The 24,189-nt window shown below is 42.7% G+C and overlaps 1 protein-coding gene across 4 annotated transcripts in view; it reads left to right on the forward strand.

The window, feature by feature from the left end:
- The window catches only part of LOC141048307 (GRAM domain-containing protein 2B-like), a 106,330-nt gene that overhangs the window by 31,833 nt on the left and 50,308 nt on the right, over positions 1 to 24,189 (forward strand). The window contains exons 1-2 of one of the 4 annotated variants that reach the window (XM_073543789.1): positions 13,643 to 13,753; positions 13,894 to 13,989. The exons of 2 other annotated variants lie outside the window; for them this stretch is intronic. In XM_073543789.1, coding sequence (XP_073399890.1) covers positions 13,940 to 13,989 — 50 coding nt within the window. In that variant the 5' untranslated portion in view covers positions 13,643 to 13,753; positions 13,894 to 13,939. Of the gene's footprint in view, positions 1 to 13,642; positions 13,754 to 13,783; positions 13,990 to 24,189 lie in introns of those variants that run through there. One more of the 4 variants, XM_073543783.1, reaches the window with a different exon arrangement.

The raw sequence follows: 24,189 nt of genomic DNA on the forward strand, positions 1-24,189 counted from the left end.
TCCAACCCTAACCCTAATTCTAACCCTAACCCTAATTCCAACCCTAGCCCTAACCCTAGCCCTAACCCTGATGGAAAAATAAAAATATTTTCTTTATTTTATTATACGTCCCTACCTATGGGGGTGATAAGGGGGGCGGTGATTTACTTTTTTATTTATTTTGATCACTGTTACAGTGATCAAAATAAATGAATGAATCTGCAGCGTCGCAGATTCCGGGCGGGTGCACGGCGCATGCGCCTGCCATTTTCCAAGATGGCGGCGCCCATGATCCGTGATGGCGGGACACCGGGACAGCCAGAGGGAGTTCGGAGGCCTCGTGGAGGGTGAGAGGGGGTGATCGGAGGGCGGGGGGGCAGATTTTGACAGCGGCTGCCGATCGGCGCCGTCAGATGGTGGCGGCGGCCGATCGGCGCTGTCAGTCAGTTGGGGGGGGTCGGTTCAGTGTCTCCAGCCATGCCCGATGCTATTTCAGCATCAGCCATGGTTGGATTTGTAATATTTCATCGATGAAATATTTCAATCGCTCTGATTGGCAGTTTCACTTTTAACAGCCAATCAGAGCGATCGTAGGCACGTGGGGGCTAAGCCACGCCCCCTAGGGTTAACTCTAAGGTGTCCTCTGTGTGCGGTCGGGTGACCTTTCAGTGACCCCCGGTCACCTGACCCGCAGGGGGGGCTTTAAAGTCATGACGCCACATAGGCGTCATGGGTCGCTTTGACACGACTTTTCATGACGCCTATGTGGCGTCAAAGGTCGTGATGGGGTTAACACTTAGATACAGTAACAGAACCAAGATTACTGCATATGTAATGTAACACAAGCTATATTACTGCACAGATGGTATGAAACTCGGCTCATTCCATAGATATACATGGAACCAGGCTTACCACATAAATTTGACACCAAAACCAAAATTACGAAATAAATACGGTAACAGAACAAAACTTAATACTTAGATATGATAACCAAGCTTACTATAGCTTTGGTAAGCTTACTATTTAGATATTGTAGCAAAACCAAGCTTACTACATAGATAAGTTAACAGAATAAAGCATACTACATACATGGACATCTGGCTTTTTGCTGTCATGGATCAATGAGAGCAAATACAGCACTGTATTCATCAAACAGCAAGAGATTGACAAAAACTATCAACATTGCATAAGTTACATAGTACACCCTCTTGCACACCATCATTTATCAACATGCCTAAGGGTGCTTTCACACTACGCCTACTGGAGACGAACACTTAGACATAGTAGACTGTGTCTGGGTGTCCATCTCCAGTAGGTGTATGTATATGCCCGAAAATGATGGACGACAGAGCGAACGTTTTCTCTGTTGGCCCAATTATAATCTAAGACCTCGTTGGTGCGTATGCCCAAATCCCGTTTTGTGGGGAGTTCGGCCATAAGCCCTGACAGGGCCATCGAACAGGTACCAGAACGCAGTGTGATAGCACCCTAACTCTTGTTATACAGCGATATTAAGTTAGACCTGTCAAGTTTCCACAAGGCTAGCAATTCCCCTGTAATATGATCACAACAAATTTAAAAACAGTGTTACAAAGCCATAGTGACTACTGAACTAAAACTTGGCCTGTTGAAAGGATCTGTTTACATTAGTTCCAAGTTGTTTTTATGCTGTTCGAAAAGTCATGATGGAACCTAATAGCAGGCATAGTTAGCAGTAAGTGGTTACGTTGCACAAGCTATACTTGCTTTTGCCGGAAGAAATATATCCACCTCTGATGTAAAAAAAAACCCAAAACATCAATAACAGCATACCATTGACATATTGTACAGCAACTTTAGGGGCTTTTCATATTATGTACGATCTTGGCATGTGTTGAGTGACTACAGTATATTGGAAAACCACAAAAGTAGAACTATAGACAATAGTGTTCAGGCGTAGTACAACTGGTGCTTATTTTTTACCAACTTTACATGGAGAAATACTTTTTCGAAAAAGCACAGTATACAGCACTATTCTATACTTACAAAAATGTATACCTAGAATAAATATGGTCGAACATCAGCACAATTTGTATGACAGCTGACCAGAATGTCGAGTTCAAGACGTGAACTAACTACAGATTTAGTACATATGCAGCAATCATTAGAATGTTTTTGCACACAAGCACACTTTTACCTATATATGCACACGCAAACAGCAATATAATTTGTATGTAAACAATTTTTTTACGTACAAGAATGTTACAAACAGATATATACACTTTAACCCCCCCCCCCATACACACACGCCCACACAATGGCATCCTTTTACATACAGACATACAGGGGTTGGACAAAATAATGGAAACACCTGGAAACATCAACAAAAGTTAGTTTAATATGGTGTAGGTCCACCTTTTGCGGCGATTACAGCCTCAGTTCTCCGAGGTATGGATTCATATAAGGTGTGAATTGTTTCCAAAGGAATTGTGGCCCATTCTTCAGTTAAAACACCCTCCAGTTCTTTGAGCGACGATGGTGGTGGAAATCGATGTCTAACTTGAATCTCTAAAATCGACCATAAATGCTCAATAATGTTGATGTCTGGGGATTGTGCGGGCCAGATGAGATGCTCAGCTTCATTAGAATGTTCCTCATGCCATGCTTTAACGATTCTAGCTGTATGAATAGGTGCATTATCATCCTGAAAGATGGCGTTCTCCTCCGGGAACAGTGCTTGAACCATAGGATGCACTTGGTTGCCCAGAATGCCTAATTAATCGCGGCTGTTAATTCTTCCATGAAGGGATATCATTGGCCCGGCGGATCTCCACGAAATAGCACCCCAGATCATCACAGAACCTCCGCCATGTTTTACGGTTGGGAGAAGGCAGTCTGGATGGAATGCTTCTTTCGGCTGTCTCCAAACGTACACTCGGCCGGAGATCGGAAATAGGGTAAATGATGATTCGCCTGAAAATATCACATGTTTCCACTGCTCGAGGGACCAATTTTGGAGGTTTCTACACCACTCTAAACGCTTGGAAACATTTGTCATTGAGAGCAGCGGTTTTCTAATTGCAGCTCTTCCGTGGAATACAGATTTGTGCAGCTCCCGACGAACAGTTTTCGTGGAAACTGGGTTCTGTAGGTGTTCATTGAGCTCAGCAGTGAATTTCGGAGCCGTGGTCTTGCGATTCTCTCTTACAATTCGCTTTAGAGTTCGACGGTCTCTCTGTCAACTTCGACTTTCGGCCGGACCTGTGCTTTGCTGCGGACGTTTTTCCTTCTCTTTCTAACGCAGTCATTACTTTGGAGACAGTACCTCTTGACACGCCAAGCATTCGGGCACTTTCTGTTACACTAGCGCCTGCCATACGAGCACCAACAATTTGGCCTCTTTGAAAATCCGAGAGGTCTGCCATTGGTATCAGGTTCTTATCAATGTTCTTACAATTCGGAAAAACAAACAGTTAATTTACATACACATAGCACAAATAATCAACTGTAAAACATTACCATATGTCACGGTGTGCATGTTTATAACATGTTCGAAGATTATGGTGCCAAAACGTTTGGTATTTCAATTATTTTGTCACATGGCTTTAGAATGCTATTAACCTGCAGATTAACCCGATATCTGCAGGTTTATAGCATTTTTTTTTACATGGCAGGTTCCCTTTATCACCAACCAATGTTTGTTTTTGCCTCTCCGCCTTTCAACTGATACAAATTTTTGTATTTTCTTTACCAATTTGGCCGCAGGAGACTTTGTTTGATGTGCGACATATGATAACAAATAATGATACCCCTTCAGCATCTCCTAAAAAGTAATAATGGCCCTTAGTACAGGAGAAAGTGGTGTTAACCCATGGATCTGAGTTGGGGTCCTCCATACAAGTGGGGCTCAGACCACCAGGATAAGACTCTGCCTACATTCCTGCCCCAGAGAACGGGCATCTCATTAACTGAAAACTTCTAACACTGATTACACAAGAACCACAAGACGGATTTCTTCACCCCAGGTATCATTTTAATCAGTATAACAGCTGCAGCATGCAGCATGGCAATGCCTGTAGTTTACTTAGCAAAATCCTGCTGACAGGTTCGCTTTAATGTGTTAAACCATCCTCGATCGACTTGTACACTATATATTTGAGCAGCCACTCACTTATGGGCAAGTATCTGCCCATCTGAAAGGAGCTTTAGGCAATGTTCACTATTAGTGAATACTAATTTTTTTCTGCTGTTTATTATCCGCGTGTTTTTTTGTAGATATCTGCTCCAAAATACAGAATGACAATCTCTGTTGATTGTGTTTTTGCTGCATTTTGATCCTTTTATTTGATGCATTTTTGGTTTCAACAGTTCTTTTTAGTACATTTTTTAGGACAGAAAAGTTTGATTCAGTACTTACAAAGGCAACTGTGTTTTTTGTGTGCATTTTTTCAGGTTCCCTACAGAAGCCTATGGAGAAAGAATGCACCAAAAAACCTGCATAGCTCATCAGCATCTTTAAACGCACAGTGGACATGAGTTTTCATGAAATCTCATCCACTTTGCTTGAACTGTTAGGGTATGTGCACACGTTGCAGATTAGTCTGCAGAATTTTCTGCGCAAAATCACATCTCTTGGCAGAAACCGCAGGTGAAAACATTTGCTGATTTCATATGGAATTGATGCGGATTGTAATGCGTTTTTGTTGTGTGGATTTTGGAGAGAGAATGAGAACGCTGCTGCGGAACCACAAAAAGAATTGAATTGACATGCTGCGGAAAAAAAAGTCGCTGTAAATCTGCGTGGATTTTTCTGCAGCATGTGCCCAGCGGTTCTTCATTTACCATTGACTAACATTGGCTCTGCACTACACTGCGGATATGATGCAAATCCGCTGGCAAAAACCGCTGCGGATCCGCATCAAAATCCGCAACGTGTGCACATACCCTTAAACGTAGCAGATGTTCTGCACAAGGGTATGTGCACACGTTGCGGATTCTGCTGCAGATTTTTCCACGTGGAATTTACTAAATCCACAGGTAAAATGAACTGCGTTTTACCTGCGGATTTAGTGCAGATTTACTATGGATTTACTGAAGATTTTGTGTGGATTTCACCTGCGGATTCCTATAATGGAAGAGGTGTAAAAACGCTGCGGAATCCGCACAAAGAATTGACATGCAGCGGATTTAAACCCGCAGCAAATCTGTGCGGAAATATCCGGAGCGTGTGCACAGCGTTTTTTATTTTACATAGAATATAATGGTAGTGTCCACCACAGGAGAATCTGCTGCAGATCTGCAGGGCCAAATCTGCTGTGGATCCGCAGCAGAATCCGCAACGTGTGCACATACCCTAAAACCTGCAGTATCTATGCTACTTGTGAACATTGTCTCAGTATGCATGGGTTAGGCCGGGGTCACACTGGCGAGGAATACGGGAGAGTGAGAGGCGCAAAAAGCACTCATTAGACACGGACAAATGATTCTCTATGGGGCAGCTCCCAACAGCCGTTTATTTCTCCTCAGTATTCTACGCTCCGTGCCAATCACAGCATGCTGCGATTGTCAGCGTACTACGCCCGTAGTACGCCAATGCAAGTCTATGGGTGCGCAAAAAATACGCATTACACACGGACCACACATGTGACTTGCGAGAAATACGCACCCGGTGTCTTTTAGAAACCCTGTCATAGGGCTCCATTATTTGTCCATTTTGCAAGCCTGCGAGAAAATCTCGCCATACGGATGCCATACGGATTACATACGGATGCTGACATGCGCAAAATACGCGACCACACCTTGATTACGGATGACATACGGAGCACTGTTTAGGGGTCTGTCATCCGTATTACGCATGTAAAATACTGACCGTATTTTGCGCAGGTTAGTGTGACCCCGGCCTTAGTGCTTCTTGCAGTCATTGGCTGTAGAATTTAATTGATACAGATTTTTTTCCTGCTCAGTTGTTTAGATGAAAACTATAAATGTTTAGGAGTAAAATAGGGAGAATGTCGCCTTCGCCTAACAGAATGCCCCCAGTTAGTATACCTCTCCTTACATGAAGGTTTTATTTTTTGCATTGAAATTAGGACAGATAAACAGGGATTATCTGTTTGGCCTCACACGGTCTTTCATAGCAGTGGCTTCTGTTTGTATGTCTCTGCTAGCCAGAGAACTGTAGCTAGTCTAAACTAGAGAGAACTTGTCCTGTAGTCAGGTTCTTCAACTAAAGTCTACATTGACTATCAGGTTTACCCCTGAGGACAGGATGCATAAAAAGAAAATTGTTCAATAAGGTGTGAACAACACCTTTTAGCAAAACACAATTGATTTGGTCTAAAAATTTGTTGGCATGAGCCAATCTTTACTGAAACACTAAGGCCTGTTTCACACATCAGTTTTTTGAAATCTGTCAAAATCCGCCGTTGTGCAAAAAAAACGGATCCGCCATTTTTCTTGGCGGATCTGTTTTTTTTTTCCCATTGCGTTGCATTACCGGCAGATCTTGACGGATGGCCATCCGTTCGATCCGGTTTTTTTCGGATCCGCCAAAATTTTGGCGTGCGCTGACATGCCTGAACGGACCATGTAACGTTTTTTCGGCGGCCGGATCCGCATTTGACATTGCGCATGCCCGGAGGATTTGCCTTTCTCGGAAATGTAACCCTAAACTCTGTTTTGGCGGCGCAAAAATTCTCTCTCTCTCTCTCTCTGCGGTTCCATTAAAATTCTTCCTTCGACGGATCCGTTAAAATAATGGTCCGGTGACAAACGTTGTCATCAGTCCAAGAACGGATCCGTTGTCTGCCGTTTTAGCGGATTTTAACTGAAGCAAAAAACTGATGTGTGAAACAGGCCTTAGGCTATGTGCACACGTATGCAGAAAATTTCTGCAGGAAAACCGGACTCCTTCCCAGAAAACGCATGTTGTTTTTTTCCCGCGCGTTTTTCATGCATCTTTTTCCGGAGCGGTCCCAGTCTCATAGAAAATAGCTAGAAATGCAGAATTTTCCGCGAAATTGAGCATGCTGTTTTTACACAGCATTAGCACAGCAATTGCGGAATGCATGCTAACTAATGGGATGCGTTTTGTTGGCGTTTTCACAGCAGAAAAACGCTGCGAAAACGCTAAAAAAAGCAACGTGGGCACACAGCCTTTTGCCACCCATATGTCAGCACTAAGGTGAACCATAGTGCTGTCCCCTCTAGTCTACATGGCACTGCGGGCAATGTGACTAGCACCTTCTTATTTCCCCTAACTCATGCCATTTCAGCTTATGCCCCTCATTGCTCCCACTTTACCTATGTCTGCTCTGACCCCTTATGTCTCTTCCTTGCTATACCTCCACTCCTCACATTTCTTCAAACCTGCAAATTTACATTGTTCTCTACCAGTGCCCCTAGGTAAAGAGGAATACAACAAACCTTCCCCCTTGCAATTCCAGATTAGTTGCAAATGCCGTCTGGTTCATGCTGATGAAATGTAAGCGCTGTTCTAAAGATCCTTCACTCAAAGGGTCAGATTCATCAAGATTGGCGTGAAAAAAAGCTTTTACCACAGAATTCTGGTGTGAAAGCTTTCATGAATCGGAACCAATGCCTTTAATAAGAAAGCACATAGAGTAAAGTACTCTGAACCAGTGTGAAAGTAGTTAAAACTAAAAGAGAAAGAGCGCAATAGGGTCTTACCCAAGTAAAATGAATATAAATCAAGCTATTATACTCACCAATAACAGGAGAGTTTCAGGCTGAAAGGAATAGAGGTCAAGCTGCTGCACATCCAAATGGCCACTCAGTGACCATAAATCATCAGATTTACAAAGAAAGAATTTTTGGATTTAAACGTGCGCTGCTAGACAATCGACTCCTTGCAGATTGTATACTTATATACTTTTAATTCCCAACGCGTTTCGAAGTTAACACTTCTTCCTCAGGGGATGATATGTCATCCCCTGAGGAAGTAGTGTTAACTTCGAAACGCGTTGGGAATTAAAAGTATATAAGTATACAATCTGCAAGGAGTCTTTTGTCTAGCAGCGCACTTTTAAATCCAAAAATTCTTTCTTTGTAAATCCAGTGTGAAAGTAGGAATTATTCAGACTCGTAAAAAGTCTAAAAAGATTGTGTGTAATAGTCAATGAAATCCATAGAAAATCAAGGTTCTTGATGTCCTCTTTTTTTTTTTTTTTGGCAAAACAGTAGTCAGGTGGTTTATGGTTTGGTTTCCATGTGGACCACATGAAAACTGTTTATAACAGTTACTGACTGAGCAGTCAGAGTTTGAGTTAAGCAGAATTCTGTTTTTATACTCTAAAACTGGTAGACAGTGCTATACTATGTCCGCTTGTTCTAAAAAATACTTCAGGTATCTAAAATAATACACAGAATACATGAAGTCAGCATCAACCGGTTGGGATTGGCAACTGGAATAAGAGGAAAGTCTGTTGCATTCTTCTTGTTGGAGCACTGCAATTATTTACTATATTTTTGGTGTGCATTTTATTTACATATTTATGGATTCAAAGAAAAACGACCTCTGGGTTTGACATAGTAGATAGTGTGAAGACATAACATGAAGCCAACTGGTCAGATTTATAAGAATCTGTGAAATAAAAAGCCAAAGAGAAAAAACAGCTGCTTTGCTTCTTTAGACTTTTAACCCCTTCACCCCCAAGGGTGGTTTGCACGTTAACTACCGGGCCAATTTTTACAATTCTGACCACTGTACCTTTATGAGGTCATAACTCTGGAACGCTTCCATGGATCCCGGTGATTCTGACATTGTTTTCTCGTGACATATTGTACTTCATGTTAGTGGTAAAATTTCATTCAAATAACTTGCGTTTATTTGTGAGAAAAACGGAAATTTCGCAAAAATTTTGAAAATTTCGCAATTTTCCAACTTTGAATTTTTATGCCCTTAAATCACAGAGATACGGCACACAAAAAACTTGATAACTAACATTTCCACATGTTTACTTTACATCAACACAATTTTGGAACCAAAATTTTTTTTTGTTAGGAAGTTATAAGGGTTAAAAGTTGACCAGCGATTTCTCATTTTTACATCACCATTTTATTTTTAGGACCACATCACATTTGAAGCCACTTTGAGGGGTCTATATGATAGAAAATACCCAAAAGTGACACCATTCTAAAAACTGCACCCCTTAAGGTGCTCAAAACCACATTCAAGAAGTTTATTAACCCTTTAGGTGCGTCACAGGAATTTTTTTGAATATTTAAAAAAAAATGAACATCTAACTTTTTTTCACAAAAATAATACTTCAGGTTCAATTTTTTTTATTTTACCAAGGGTAACAGGAGAAATTGGACTGCAAAAGTTATTGTGCAATTTGTCCTGAGTACGCTGATACCTGATTTGTGGGGGGGAACGACTGTTTCGGCGCATGGCAGAGCTCAGAATGGAAGGAGCGCCGTTTGACTTTTTCAATGCAAAATTGGCTAGAATTCAGATCGGACGCCATGTCACGCTTGGAGAGTCCCTGATGTACATAAACAGTGGAAACCCCCTACAAGTGACCCCATTTTAGAAACTAGACCCCCCCAAGGAACTTATCTAGATATGTGGTGAGAACTTTGAACCCACAAGGGCTTTACAGAAGTTTATAACGTACAGCGGTACAATTAAAAAATCATATTTTTTCCACAAAAATGATCTTTTCACCACATTTTTTTTTTCCCAGGGGTAACAGGACCCTAAAAGTTATTGTGCAATTTGTCCTGAGTACGCTGATACCCCACATGTGGGGGTAAACCACTATTTGGGCGCATGGCAGAGCTTGGAAGGGAAGCAGCGCCATTTGACGTTTTTTTGCTGGAATTGAGATCAGACACCATGTCGCGATTGGAAAACCCCTGATGTACCAAAACAGTGGAAACCCCCCACAAATGACACCATTTTGGAAACTAGACCCCCTAAGGAACTTATCTAGATGTGTGGTGAGAACTTTGAACCCCCAAGGGCTTCACAGAAGTTTATAACATACAGCCGTACAATTAAAAAATCATATTTTTTCCACAAAAATGATCTTTTCACCCTCAATTCTTATTTTTCCAAGGGTAACAGGACCCTTAAAGTTATTGTGCAATTTGTCCTGAGTACAATGAGTACGCTGATACCCCACATGTGGGGGTAAACCACTATTTGGGTGCATGGCAGAGCTCGGAAGGGAAGCAGCGCCATTTGACGTTTTTGGCTGGAATTGAGATCGGACACCATGTCGTGATTGGAAAACCCCTGATGTACCTAAACAGTGGAACCCCCCACAAATGACACCATTTTGTAAACTAGACCCCCTAAGGAACTTATCTAGATGTGAGGTGAGCACTTTGAACCCCCAAGGGCTTCACAGAAGTTTATAATGCCAGGGCATGAATAAAAAAAATCGTATTTTTTCCACAAACATGATCAATTAGTCCCCAATTTTTTTATTTTCCCAAGGGTAACAGGAGAAATTGAACCCCAAAAGTTGTTATCCAATTTGTCCGGAGTACGCTGACACCCCATATGTGGGCGAAAACTACTGTATGGACACACGTCAGGGCTCGGAAGGGAAGTAGTGATGTTTTGGAATGCAGACTTTGATGGAATGGTCTGCGGGTGTCATGTTGCCTTTGGAGAGCCCCTAATGTACCTAAACAGTGGAAACACCCACAAATGACCCCATTTTGGAAACGAGACCCCCTAAGGAACTTATCTAGATGTGTGGTGAGCACTTTGAACCCCCAAGTGCTTCACAGAAGTTTATAACGCTCGGACGTGAAAATAAAAAAATCATTTTTTCCACAAAAATGATATTTTTGCCCCCAATTTTTTATTTTCCTAAGGGTAACAGGAGAAATTGGACCCCAAAAATTGTTTTGCAATTTGTCCTGAGTAGGCTGATACCCTACATGTGGGAGTAAAACACTGTTTGGGCGCATGGCAGAGCTTGGAAGGGAAGGAGCACCATTTGACTTTTTCAACTCAGAATTGGCTGGAATTGAGATCAGACGCCATGTTGCATTTGGAGAGCCTCTGATGTGCCCAAACAGTGGAAACCCCGAATTCTAACTCCAACCCGAACCCCAACACACCCCTAACCCTAATCTCAGCCCTAACCCTAGCCCTAACCCTAATGCAAAAATGGAAATAAATACATTTTTTTTATTTTATTATTTTTCCCTAACTAAGGGGGTGATAACGGGGGGTTTGATTTACTATTTATGGCGGTTTTTATGTTTGGCAGCTGTCACACGCTAAAAGACGCTTTTTATTGTAAAAATAGTTTTTGCATCACCACATATTGAGAGCTATAATTTTTCCGTATTTTGACCCACCGAGTCATGTGAGGTCTTATTTTTTGCAGGACGAGTTGACGTTTTCATTGGTGCCATTTTCGGGCACGTGACATTTTTTGATCGCTTTTTATTCCGATTTTTGGGACGCAGAATGAACAAAAACCAGCGTTTCATGAATTTCTTTTGGGGGGGTGCGTTTACACCGTTCCGCGTGCGGTAAAATTGATAAAGCAGTTTTATTCTTCGGGTCAGTACGGTTACAGCGATCCCTCATTTAGGTCGTTTTTTATGTTTTGTCGGTTTTATGCAATGAAAACTATTTTATATAAAAAATAATTATTTTTGCATCGCTTTATTCTGCGAGCTATAACTTTTTTATTTTTTCACTGATGATGCTGTGTGGCAGCTCGTTTTTTGCGGGACAAGATGACGTTTTCAGCGGTACCATGGATATTTATATGCGTCTTTTTGATCGCGCGTTATTACACTTTTTATTTGGCGGTATGATAATAAATCATTATTTTTTGCTTCGTTTTTTATTTTTATTTTTTAAGGGGTTCGCTAAAGGGGTTAACTAATGAGACAGTTTTATAGGGCGGGTCGTTACGGACGCGGCGATACCTAATATGTGTACTTTTATTGATTTTTTTTTTTTTTTTTTTTATTTCCAAGAAATGGATTTATTTGGGGGAATATTTTTTTTTTTTTTTTCTAATTTATTTGGCGATTTTTTTTTTTTTTTAATTATTTTAACACTTTTTTTATTTTTTTTTTAACTTTATTAAATAGTCCCAGGTGGGACATCACTGTCCTGTGACAGATCGCTGATCTGTCACATCATAGATCACTGTGACAGATCAGCGATCTGTCACAGGCAGTGCCGAAGGCTTCCTCATGCCTGCGCTTTGCACATTGCGCTGCCGTGGGGGGCTCAGGGAAGCACGGAGGGAGTTTCCACAATCCCCCTTCGGTATTCTCCCATCAAGCGCTCCCACCACACTGTCGTATCCAGCTTCAAGCACCTCCTCTGACCGGTAGTATCATCCTGTCTCCAACACACCATCCTTAAATTACCTCTAAACCCCCTAAGATCAGTATATGTGCATCCAGATCTGCTCTTCTGTGCTGGACAACTCACAAAATTCACCATTTTGAGATGTTCTCTTCAAAGCTCTCTGCTAGACCTGGAGCTAATGCACCAAGCTGGCAGACAGCCGCGAGCCACAATTCATGAGATTGTGAACAACATGTGGCTCCCGAGCTACAGGTTGGGGATCCCTGATATAGGACAATGTGCTGCCGATAACATTGGTTAACTACTTCCAGATGACCCATAGACAATAAATGTATAAATGTCCATGCAGTCTGTATTCTACTCTGACATTGTAAAATGTATAGCATAGCAGCTGCAGAAGATCATGCAGCTGTGGGAGCAGTGAGTCAGGTGTCAGACACAACCGAGCTCCCTACAAAGAAGGCAGACATAGTTTATTACCTTCTCTGCCTTTCTGATTGCTCTATACACAGTGCTGAATCAGTATAGGAAGCACTGATAGTGCTTCCACGCCGAACCCAGTGGTCATGTGATTGCTAGGTGTATGGAAAGAGCAGAATGGCTGGCTTCCAGAAAGCTGTGTTACACGCTCAGGAGGCTGAATTTTCGCTGTAACTGGGCTATGGGCTAATATACCAGCCCCAGATTCCTGAAAGATCAAATAAAAAATATATATTTAAATGTTGAAATCCTTCCCACCACATGGTCTTTTATGACTTTACGTTGAGCATAATGCGTGAAATGAAAAAAAAGCTGATACTGGCACTGTCTCTGTCAAAAAAAGAAAAAGCATGTGTCCAATATATAAAAATAATTGGTACGGAAAAAGGAACAAATTTAAAATGTATTTTAGTCATAAAAATGAGAAAAACAAAAATATGTTTCCGTCATTCTCCCACCAGCATCAGAAGAAAATAAAAAAGATTACAGTGACAACGTAACACAGAAAAAAAGATGCAGAAATGATTTTAATATCCAAAGGAGATAATTCCAGCTCTTTACACCACATGTACAAAACAACCCCGACCGAAAACGCGCCGGGTCGGAAATCGGGGGACGCGCGGCCACATGAATGAGCGTTGGGTAAAAAGCGTCATTTTCCACATTTCATGGTTCGGAAGACTTCACCCAACACAACACATTGGCTTTATGGGCTCAGAAAGTGGGGCTAGCTCATCAAGGGTTATGGAGGTCATTCCCAGTGTTGCACCCAGTCTCCCCCACTTTCCTAGTTGGAGCATTTTGTGTTACTACTCCCTCAGGAAATTGGGCGGGAATACTAGAGTTCACCATCATCACCTCGAACTCTTTTCACTTTTTCGCCCGCACTATAATCATTGCCTACAGAAAGCAGTCATATGACATTCCAGCTGGTACAGTGCACACACCCGCAGTGAGGCAGGGCCTGGCCGAATGCCACCCGGCTTCCTGCACAGCGTGAGTACATGGCAGGGACTGCCTCTATGGCGTCAGTGTGGTGTGTGAAGGCGGGGCTGTCGGCATGAGCTGAGGGGGACGGACGGCAGAACACAAGCGTCCTGTGTGGGAATATGACGGGCTCCTGTATTTGCCCACAGACTTGGTGAAGTTCTGGTGTAGGCATCCGCTCCCACAGTGCCAAGCATGAAGCTGATCGGCAAGGCTGGTCGGGAGAGTGCTACGTTGCCTATCAGGTATGCAGCTATACGTGTGTGGTGAGGAGGGTCTGCAGCGGTGAGGAGGGTCTGCAGCGGTGCTCGGTACTTGTCAGCACTCAGTAGGTGGCTGCTGGCTTATGCGCCCACGTCGTGATGAGCTTCTGCCATGTAACTACAGCTCTGTAGAGTCTGCTGCCACCAATGCCGCGGTGTTACAGCTCTGATGTGCCAGGATTTTATAGATGTGCCAGGGTGTTACAGATGTACCAGGGTGTTATGGATGTGCCAGGGTGTTACAGCTTACATGTGCCAGGGTGTTATGGATGTGCCAGGGTGTTACAGCTTACATGTGCCAGGGTGTTACAGCTTACATGTGCCAGGGTGTTATGGATGTGCCAGGGTGTTACAGCTTACATGTGCCAGAGTGTTATGGTTGTGCCAGGGTGTTATAGATGTGCCACAGTGTTACAGCTTACATGTGCCAGGATGTTATGGATGTGCCAGGGTGTTATAGATGTGCCACAGTGTTACAGCTTACATGTGCCAGGGTGTTATAGATGTGCCACAGTGTCACAGCTTACATGTGCCAGGGTGTTATGGATGTGCCAGGGTGTTATGGATGTGCCAGGGTGTTATGGATGTGCCACAGTGTCACAGCTTACATGTGCCAGGATGTTATGGATGTGCCAGGGTGTTATAGATGTGCCACAGTGTTACAGCTTACATGTGCCAGGGTGTTATGGATGTGCCAGGGTGTTATGGATGTGTCACAGCTTACATGTGCCAGGGTGTTATGGATGTGCCACAGTGTCACAGCTTACATGTGCCAGGATGTTATGGATGTGCCAGGGTGTTATAGATGTGCCACAGTGTTACAGCTTACATGTGCCAGGGTGTTATGGATGTGCCAGGGTGTTATGGATGTGTCACAGCTTACATGTGCCAGGGTGTTATGGATGTGCCACAGTGTCACAGCTTACATGTGCCAGGATGTTATGGATGTGCCAGGGTGTTATAGATGTGCCACAGTGTCACAGCTTACATGTGCCAGGGTGTTATGGATGTGCCAGGGTGTTACAGCTTACATGTGCCAGAGTGTTATGGTTGTGCCAGGGTGTTATAGATGTGCCACAGTGTTACAGCTTACATGTGCCAGGATGTTATGGATGTGCCAGGGTGTTATAGATGTGCCACAGTGTTACAGCTTACATGTGCCAGGGTGTTATAGATGTGCCACAGTGTCACAGCTTACATGTGCCAGGGTGTTATGGATGTGCCAGGGTGTTATGGATGTGCCAGGGTGTTATGGATGTGCCACAGTGTCACAGCTTACATGTGCCAGGATGTTATGGATGTGCCAGGGTGTTATAGATGTGCCACAGTGTTACAGCTTACATGTGCCAGGGTGTTATGGATGTGCCAGGGTGTTATGGATGTGTCACAGCTTACATGTGCCAGGGTGTTATGGATGTGCCACAGTGTCACAGCTTACATGTGCCAGGATGTTATGGATGTGCCAGGGTGTTATAGATGTGCCACAGTGTTACAGCTTACATGTGCCAGGGTGTTATGGATGTGCCAGGGTGTTATGGATGTGTCACAGCTTACATGTGCCAGGGTGTTATGGATGTGCCAGGGTGTTATAGATGTGCCAGGGTGTTATGAATGTGTTACAGCTTACATGTGCCAGGGTGTTATGGATGTGCCACAGTGTTACAGCTTACATGTGCCAGGGTGTTGTGGATGTGCCACGGTGTGACAGCTTGGATGTGCCAGGATGTTATAATAGATGTGCCAGGGTGTTATAGATGTGCCACGGTGTGACAGCTTGGATGTGCCAGGATGTTATAATAGATGTGCCAGGGTGTTATAGATGTGCCACGGTGTGACAGCTTGGATGTGCCAGGATGTTATAATAGATGTGCCAGGGTGTTATAGATGTGCCACGGTGTGACAGCTTGGATGTGCCAGGGTGTTATAATGTGCCAGGGTGTTACAGCTTACATGTGCCAGGGTGTTATGGATGTACAGGGTGTTATAGATGTGCCACGGTGTGACAGCTTGGATGTGCCAGGATGTTATAATAGATGTGCCAGGGTGTTATAGATGTGCCACGGTGTGACAGCTTGGATGTGCCAGGGTGTTATAATGTGTCAGGGTGTTACAGCTTACATGTGCCAGGGTGTTATGGATGTACAGGGTGTTATAGATGTGCCACGGTGTGACAGCATTGATGTGCCAGGGTGTTATAGATGTACTAGGGTGTTGTAGCTTGGATGTGCCAGGGTGATATAGATGTGCCAGGGTCTTACAGCTTGGATGTGCCAAGATATTCTAGATGTACAGGGTGTTATAAATGTGCCAGCTGCTCCCACACCAAAGAACAGGAAATGGTTGGGAAAAGCTGACCTGTGCGGAGTACAGGGTGGAGTACGGCATGTCTGCCTCAGCGGTCCGCAGTCATGAGACCACTCTTACCTGTGGCTGTCACCTTGCCCTGTTTACTATGCCTACAGCCCAATGATAAGTCATGTCTAGTTGTGTATGAGCTGAGCCGCTTACAAATTGTGCAACCTGACATATAACAAACATTTAGGCCGCGTTCACACCACCGTATTTTCAGTCTATTTGCGGCACGTGGGCAAAAATTTAAAAAATTCTGACTTCACTTGCACTGTTCAAACGAGACTTTCCAATTGTACAACTGGAGTCCATTGCATATAAAGAGTACATTAGGTGAGGCCGGCGCGGCCATTAAAAAATCCCTGAATTGTTGGTAAGAACTCGAGACTGCAAGATGGGGCAGCACGGTGGCTCAGTGGTTAGCGTTGCAGCGCTGGGGTCCTGGGTTCGAATCCCACCAAGGACAACATCTGCAAGGAGTTTGTATGTTCTCCCCGTGTTTGCGTGGGTTTCCTCCGGGTACTCCGGTTTCCTCCCACACTCTAAAGACATACCGATAGGGAATTTAGATTGTGAGCCTCATCGGGGACAGTGATGATAATGTGTGCAAAAACTGTAAAGCGCTGCGGAATATGTTAGCGCTATATAACAATAAAGATTATTATTATGTATAGCAGAGACACCCCCCCCCCAAAAAAAAACAAAAAAAAAAAAAACCAAAACAACAAAAACAATCTTAAAAGTCGCAGCATACACTAGTAGGGTCTTCTGTATTTTGGATGAGACTCAATCATTCAAGTTTATGGTCCAATCCAGATCATAGCAGTCGATTTTTACAGATATATTGCAAGCCTTTCACATAAGAAACTGTATTTGGTCTTGTACATTTTAATAACTGCTGATGTATAAAAATGGATGTATTATCGTAAAATATATCATACATTGGGTACAGTGGTACAATGCAGGATGTGCTGGAAATGTTTTCATAAGAATTTGGGAAAGTTATGAAATGTCCTATAAATGTCTATTCTATTCCTGATCTAAGGATCTGGGCTTTTAGGTGAGATGAATCTGTGCTGCACTTTATGTACATGCTCAGTAGTGACCAGTGCTGCACTTTATGTACATGCTCAGTAGTGACCAGTGCTGCACTTTATGTACATGCTCAGTAGTGAATCTGTGCTGCACTTTATGTACAGGCTCAGTAGTGAATCTTTGTTGCACTTTATGTACAGGCTCAGTAGTGAATCTGCGCTGCACTTTATGTACAGGCTCAGTAGTGAATCTGCTGCACTTTATGTACATGCTCAGTAGTGAATCTGTACTGCACTTTATGTACATGCTCAGTAGTGAATCTGTGCTGCACTTTATGTACATGCTCAGTAGTGAATCTGTGCTGCACTTTATGTACAGGCTCAGTAGTGAATCTGTGCTGCACTTTATGTACAGGCTCAGTAGTGAATCTGCTGCACTTTATGTACATGCTCAGTAGTGAATCTGTGCTGCACTTTATGTACATGCTCAGTAGTGAATCTGTGCTGCACTTTATGTACATGCTCAGTAGTGAATCTGTGCTGCACTTTATGTACATGCTCAGTAGTGAATCTGTACTGCACTTTATGTACATGCTCAGTAGTGAATCTGTGCTGCACTTTATGTACAGGCTCAGTAGTGAATCTGTGCTGCACTTTATGTACAGGCTCAGTAGTGAATCTGTGCTGCACTTTATGTACATGCTCAGTAGTGAATCTGTACTGCACTTTATGTACAGGCTCAGTAGTGAATCTGTGCTGCACTGTATGTACAGGCTCAGTAGTGAATCTGTGCTGCACTTTATGTACAGGCTCAGTAGTGAATCTGTGCTGCACTTTATGTACATGCTCAGTAGTGAATCTGTGCTGCACTTTATGTACAGGCTCAGTAGTGAATCTGTGCTGCACTTTATGTACAGGCTCAGTAGTGAATCTGCTGCACTTTATGTACATGCTCAGTAGTGAATCTGTACTGCACTTTATGTACATGCTCAGTAGTGAATCTTTGCTGCACTTTATGTACATGCTCAGTAGTGAATCTGTGCTGCACTTTATGTACATGCTCAGTAGTGAATCTGTGCTGCACTTTATGTACATGCTCAGTAGTGAATCTGTGCTGCACTTTATGTACATGCTCAATCGTGAATCTGTGCTGCACTTTATGTACATGCTCAGTAGTGAATCTGTGCTGCACTTTATGTACAGGCTCAGTAGTGAATCTGTGCTGCACTTTATGTACAGGCTCAGTAGTGAATCTGTGCTGCACTTTATGTACAGGCTCAGTAGTGAATCTGTGCTGCACTTTATGTATAGGCTCAGTAGTGAATCTGTGCTGCACTTTATGTACATGCTCAGTAGTGAATCTGTACTGCACTTTATGTACATGCTCAGTAGTGAATCTGTGCTGCACTTTATGTACATGCTCAGTAGTGAATCTGTGCTGCACTTTATGTACATGCTCAGTAGTGAATCTGTGCTGCACTTTATGTACAGGCTCAGTAGTGAATCTGTGCTGCACTTTATGTACATGCTCAGTAGTGAATCTGTACTGCACTTTATGTACATGCTCAGTAGTGAATCTGTGCTGCACTTTATGTACATGCTCAGTAGTGAATCTGTGCTGCACTTTATGTACAGGCTCAGTAGTGAATCTGTGCTGCACTTTATGTACAGGCTCAGTAGTGAATCTGTGCTGCACTTTATGTACAGGCTCAGTAGTGAATCTGTGCTGCACTTTATGTACAGGCTCAGTAGTGAATCTGTGCTGCACTTTATGTATAGGCTCAGTAGTGAATCTGTGCTGCACTTTATGTACATGCTCAGTAGTGAATCTGTGCTGCACTTTATGCACATGCTCAGTAGTGAATCTGTGCTGCACTTTATGTACATGCTCAGTAGTGAATCTGTACTGCACTTTATGTACATGCTCAGTAGTGAATCTGTTCTGCACTTTATGTACAGGCTCAGTAGTGAATCTGTGCTGCACTTTATGTACAGGCTCAGTAGTGAATCTGCTGCACTTTATGTACATGCTCAGTAGTGAATCTGTGCTGCACTTTATGTACATGCTCAGTAGTGAATCTGTGCTGCACTTTATGTACATGCTCAGTAGTGAATCTGTTCTGCACTTTATGTACATGCTCAATCGTGAATCTGTGCTGCACTTTATGTACATGCTCAGTAGTGAATCTGTGCTGCACTTTATGTACAGGCTCAGTAGTGAATCTGTGCTGCACTTTATGTACATGCTCAGTAGTGAATCTGTGCTGCACTTTATGTACAGGCTCAGTAGTGAATGTGGACTGCACTTTATGTACAGGCTCAGTAGTGAATCTGTGCTGCACTTTATGTACAGGCTCAGTAGTGAATCTGTGCTGCACTTTATGTACAGGCTCAGTAGTGAATCTGCTGCACTTTATGTACATGCTCAGTAGTGAATCTGTGCTGCACTTTATGTACATGCTCAGTAGTGAATCTGTGCTGCACTTTATGTACATGCTCAGTAGTGAATCTGTGCTGCACTTTATGTACATGCTCAGTAGTGAATCTGTACTGCACTTTATGTACATGCTCAGTAGTGAATCTGTGCTGCACTTTATGTACAGGCTCAGTAGTGAATCTGTACTGCACTTTATGTACATGCTCAGTAGTGAATGTGGACTGCACTTTATGTATATGCTCAGTAGTGAATCTGTGCTGCACTTTATGTACATGCTCAGTAGTGAATCTGTGCTGCACTTTATGTACAGGCTCAGTAGTGAATCTGTGCTGCACTTTATGTACATGCTCAGTAGTGATTGTGGACTGCACTTTATGTACAAGCTCAGTAGTGAATGTGGACTGCACTTTATGTACAGGCTCAGTAGTGAATCTGTGCTGCACTTTATGTACATGCTCAGTAGTGAATCTGTGCTGCACTTTATGTACAGGCTCAGTAGTGAATCTGTGCTGCACTTTATGTACATGCTCAGTAGTGAATGTGGACTGCACTTTATGTACAGGCTCAGTAGTGAATGTGGACTGCACTTTATGTACATGCTCAGTAGTGAATCTGTGCTGCACTTTATGTACAGGCTCAGTAGTGAATCTGTGCTGCACTTTATGTACATGCTCAGTAGTGAATGTGGACTGCACTTTATGTACAGGCTCAGTAGTGAATCTGTGCTGCACTTTATGTACATGCTCAGTAGTGACCAGTGCTGTGGGGTCAGAGATCAGGGAAATTGAGGAGTCAGAGGTTTGGCTCACTGATTCTACAGCCCTGACGTTGATGCATTTACAGGGTGGTGGAATAGTATATGTTGTTTAGAATTTCACATTTAATATTCCTATCATTAAGGACGGCAAGGGCAGGTGCACACGGTCAATAAACGCTGCAGGTTGGACGCTACGTACTTGTGCAGCGTGAAGCTATTACAGCATAGTGGATGAGATGATTTCAAGTAATTCCATGGCCACTATGTGTCCAGAGACGCCCGCAGATCACCCGTGGAGACGGACATGTGGCGCATCTTTCCAGACCACAGCATGTCTATTTATCTTGCAGAGACGCGATCCTCCACAAGAGAAATGTCATCCATACAATGTATAGGACGCAGTGAATCTGCACGGTTCAGTGATCACATGTGGAATCACCTGCGCTCAATAGCCGGTAGCGCTTTGGGTTCAGTGGACATGTGCTGCGTCCTAACCGCTGCCAATTACTGAACATCTGCACATGCCCTTAGGGGTCCGAAATTTGTAAGGAGCTAGTCATATGTGTTTTATATTACCCACACTTTTTTTTTTTAGTAATTTTATTCAAGATAAGAATCCATAACGTAGAACGTTTTTCTGTGATGCAATATTTCAACTTTGGATAATTATGCAGGTGAAAACTAAGTTTTCTGGATGAAAATCAGACACTTTTTCCATACGCTCATCTGTCCCTCAGCTTAGGGCTCTCTAACCCCATCAAATAAATCAGACAAGTGCTATCTGATTTTTTTTTTTCTTATCGGGTAGCACACAGACCCACGCTATTCAGCGGGGCAGTGCTGATGACCGATTTTTTTTTTTTTACTTGCAAAATCTGTCTGTGGAAAAAAAGCACAACATGCTGCAATTTCACACTGAGATCGGATGAGACTCACCCATTCAAGTCAATGAGTAGAGCATATACAATATATGCCATCTGTCACAAGGACACTGGAATGTCACCTAAATAGTTGCATTGAACTCAAGTGATCCTTTTAATATGTATATTCCTACATAACATGCAGCTCCGATCATAGTACCGCCCTGACAGTGTGATAGTATGCAACGTAATTATTGTCACACTCCAGAAATCGCACCAAAGCCAATGCTGTGTATGAAGTATGTCAGATTCTAAAATAATATGACCCTTAGACCAGTAGCGTAATCCCCATGTACTCCACATAGAGAGTGACGATGGTATTATTAGGTGCGATTATCATGGAAACCAAAGTTATCTTCATTCCCAATAAAATACACCATGACGGGAACAATTTTGGCTTCCCACTTTTCAATACATCTTGTAAAATCCTTACTAATGAAGCCTGATACTTCCCGACTGTCAAACCTACATGAAACGACACATGTAAGGAATAAGGCTATGTTCCCACGTTGTGTTTTTGCTGCATTTTTTTTAATGTAAATTAAAAGTTGCATTTTGCAGTATCAGCTAAAGTTGAGATTTCTGAAACCTCATGTGCACACACAGGGGTTTTTCCTGACTGAATTGGAAAACTACTGCATTTTTTTAAAACTGCAACATGTCACTTCTTTCAGCGTTTTTGCAGTGTTTTTTCACCCATAAAAAGCAATAAGTAAATGTGAAAAAGCAACACAAACGCAGGTATCAGGTTTTGCTGCGTTTTTGGTGCAGAAAACTCAGGAAAGCCAGGCACTACCAGCATGAAAAATGCAGCAAAACCTGCTTTTTTAAGCAGCTTCTTTACCACCAAGAGAAAAAGAAGCAAAAAAAGCAACATGTGAACATAACCTTAGTGTGTCAGTACTATCAAGTACAGCAGGGTCCTTTCTTTTTTTGTGTCTTTTTTTTAGACAAAAATATTGACTTTAGAGATGAGCAAATGCGATTCTAACTACCCTGGTCCGGCGCCCAGCTCCTATGCCTGTGCCTGCTGGACCTGGGCAGCGTTCTCTTCTGCATCGGCAATCCTTTGCACGGCATCCTGGGCACTTGTGCTTCTTACTAGACCCCCACCATTTACATCATGTCATTGCAGGGACCTTTTAGGTGGCAACGGTGCACAGAGAGTTGCCAACATATCCACTGTTTTGGTCCACCTGCCATGGAGAACTGAACTGGATGTCGTAAATCATTTTGCTCCTCTCTAATTGATGACTTATGTAAATGTAGTTCCCTGTAATTACCTCTTTGAGAAGACCTCCTTTCAAGACAGTTTTAGATGCTCATCTCAAAGAATTCTCACAGTAGCAGGAATAGCTTTTACTGGGCTTGATGCTCATAAGAATACAAATTTTGTTCTTTTGATATATAATGATACAATGAATACATTTGCTATTACATTTGGCCATTGATATAACTGACACGAATGGGTGCAAATTTCAGCTGTGGCAGGTATTTTACTCTATCTATCTATCTATCTATCTATCTATCTATCTATCTATCTATCTATCTGAAAAATACCTGCCACAACTGAAATTTGCACCCATTTATCTCAGTTATATCAATGGCCAAATATAATATATATATATATATATATATATATATATATATATATATATATATATATTTGTATATATATCTGCCGCAACTGGAATTTGTACAACTGTACTTAGCATGCACCCATTCATATCAATCAATGGACAAATATGAAAATATGATAGCAGGACAAATCTAATAAATATTTACTCGTATACTCCCCACACCAGGGCAGTCAGAGGACAAGCTCTTTGACACTTTTCATTCTCTATCCGAGAGTGCAGGCCCCCCCACCACCGACCTCAGCGCTGACGAGCTGGCCAATTATATCAAAGAAAAAAATGACTATATCTGCAGGAAACTTTCTCCCAATCCCCTAATATCATGCATTATTCTCCTTTCAGCACTGCATCTACCTCACTTTCTGTTTTGAATCGGTCACAGAAAAAGTGACCAGACTTTTTGCATCTTCTCGCCCTACTACCTGCACCAGTGACCCTATTCCCTTATTCCCTCACATCTTCTCCAGTCCCTTTCCCCAGCTGTCATCACTCATCTATTATATTTAATCTCTTTATCATCTGTTATCTTTCCCTAATCATTTAAACACACCAGCATACACCCATTATTTAAAAAAAAAAAAAAAAAAATCCCACCACCAGAACTATAGACCCGTCTCTAATCTTCCCTTCCCTTGAAAACTCCTGGAATGCTTACTCCACTCCTGTCTGATCTCTCAGATCACTCTCTTCTTGACACTTTACAATTTGTTTTCCACTAATTACACTCTACTGAAAATGCATCAGCTAATAGTTAAATCTAATGGCCACTACTCCATGTTGATTCTCCGGGATCTCTCTGCAGCATTCAACTCTGTCAATCATCAGCTCCTCCTCACTATGCTCAGTTCTATCAGCCTCAAAGATACCGCTCTCTCATGGTTCTCCTCCTACTTCTCGGAGTGCTCCTTCATTGTATCTTTTGCTGGTTCCTCTTCCTCTCCCCTTCTCCTTACTTTCAGGGTTCCTCAGGGCTCAGTCCTAAGCCCCCTCCTCTTGTCCTTATACACTGCACGTATTGGACAAACGATCAGTAGATTCAGATTTCAGT

This window comes from Dendrobates tinctorius, unplaced genomic scaffold, assembly GCF_039654945.1.
Source record: "Dendrobates tinctorius isolate UK_male_01 unplaced genomic scaffold, ASM3965494v1 ptg000011l, whole genome shotgun sequence".
Classification (NCBI taxonomy): domain Eukaryota; kingdom Metazoa; phylum Chordata; class Amphibia; order Anura; family Dendrobatidae; genus Dendrobates; species Dendrobates tinctorius.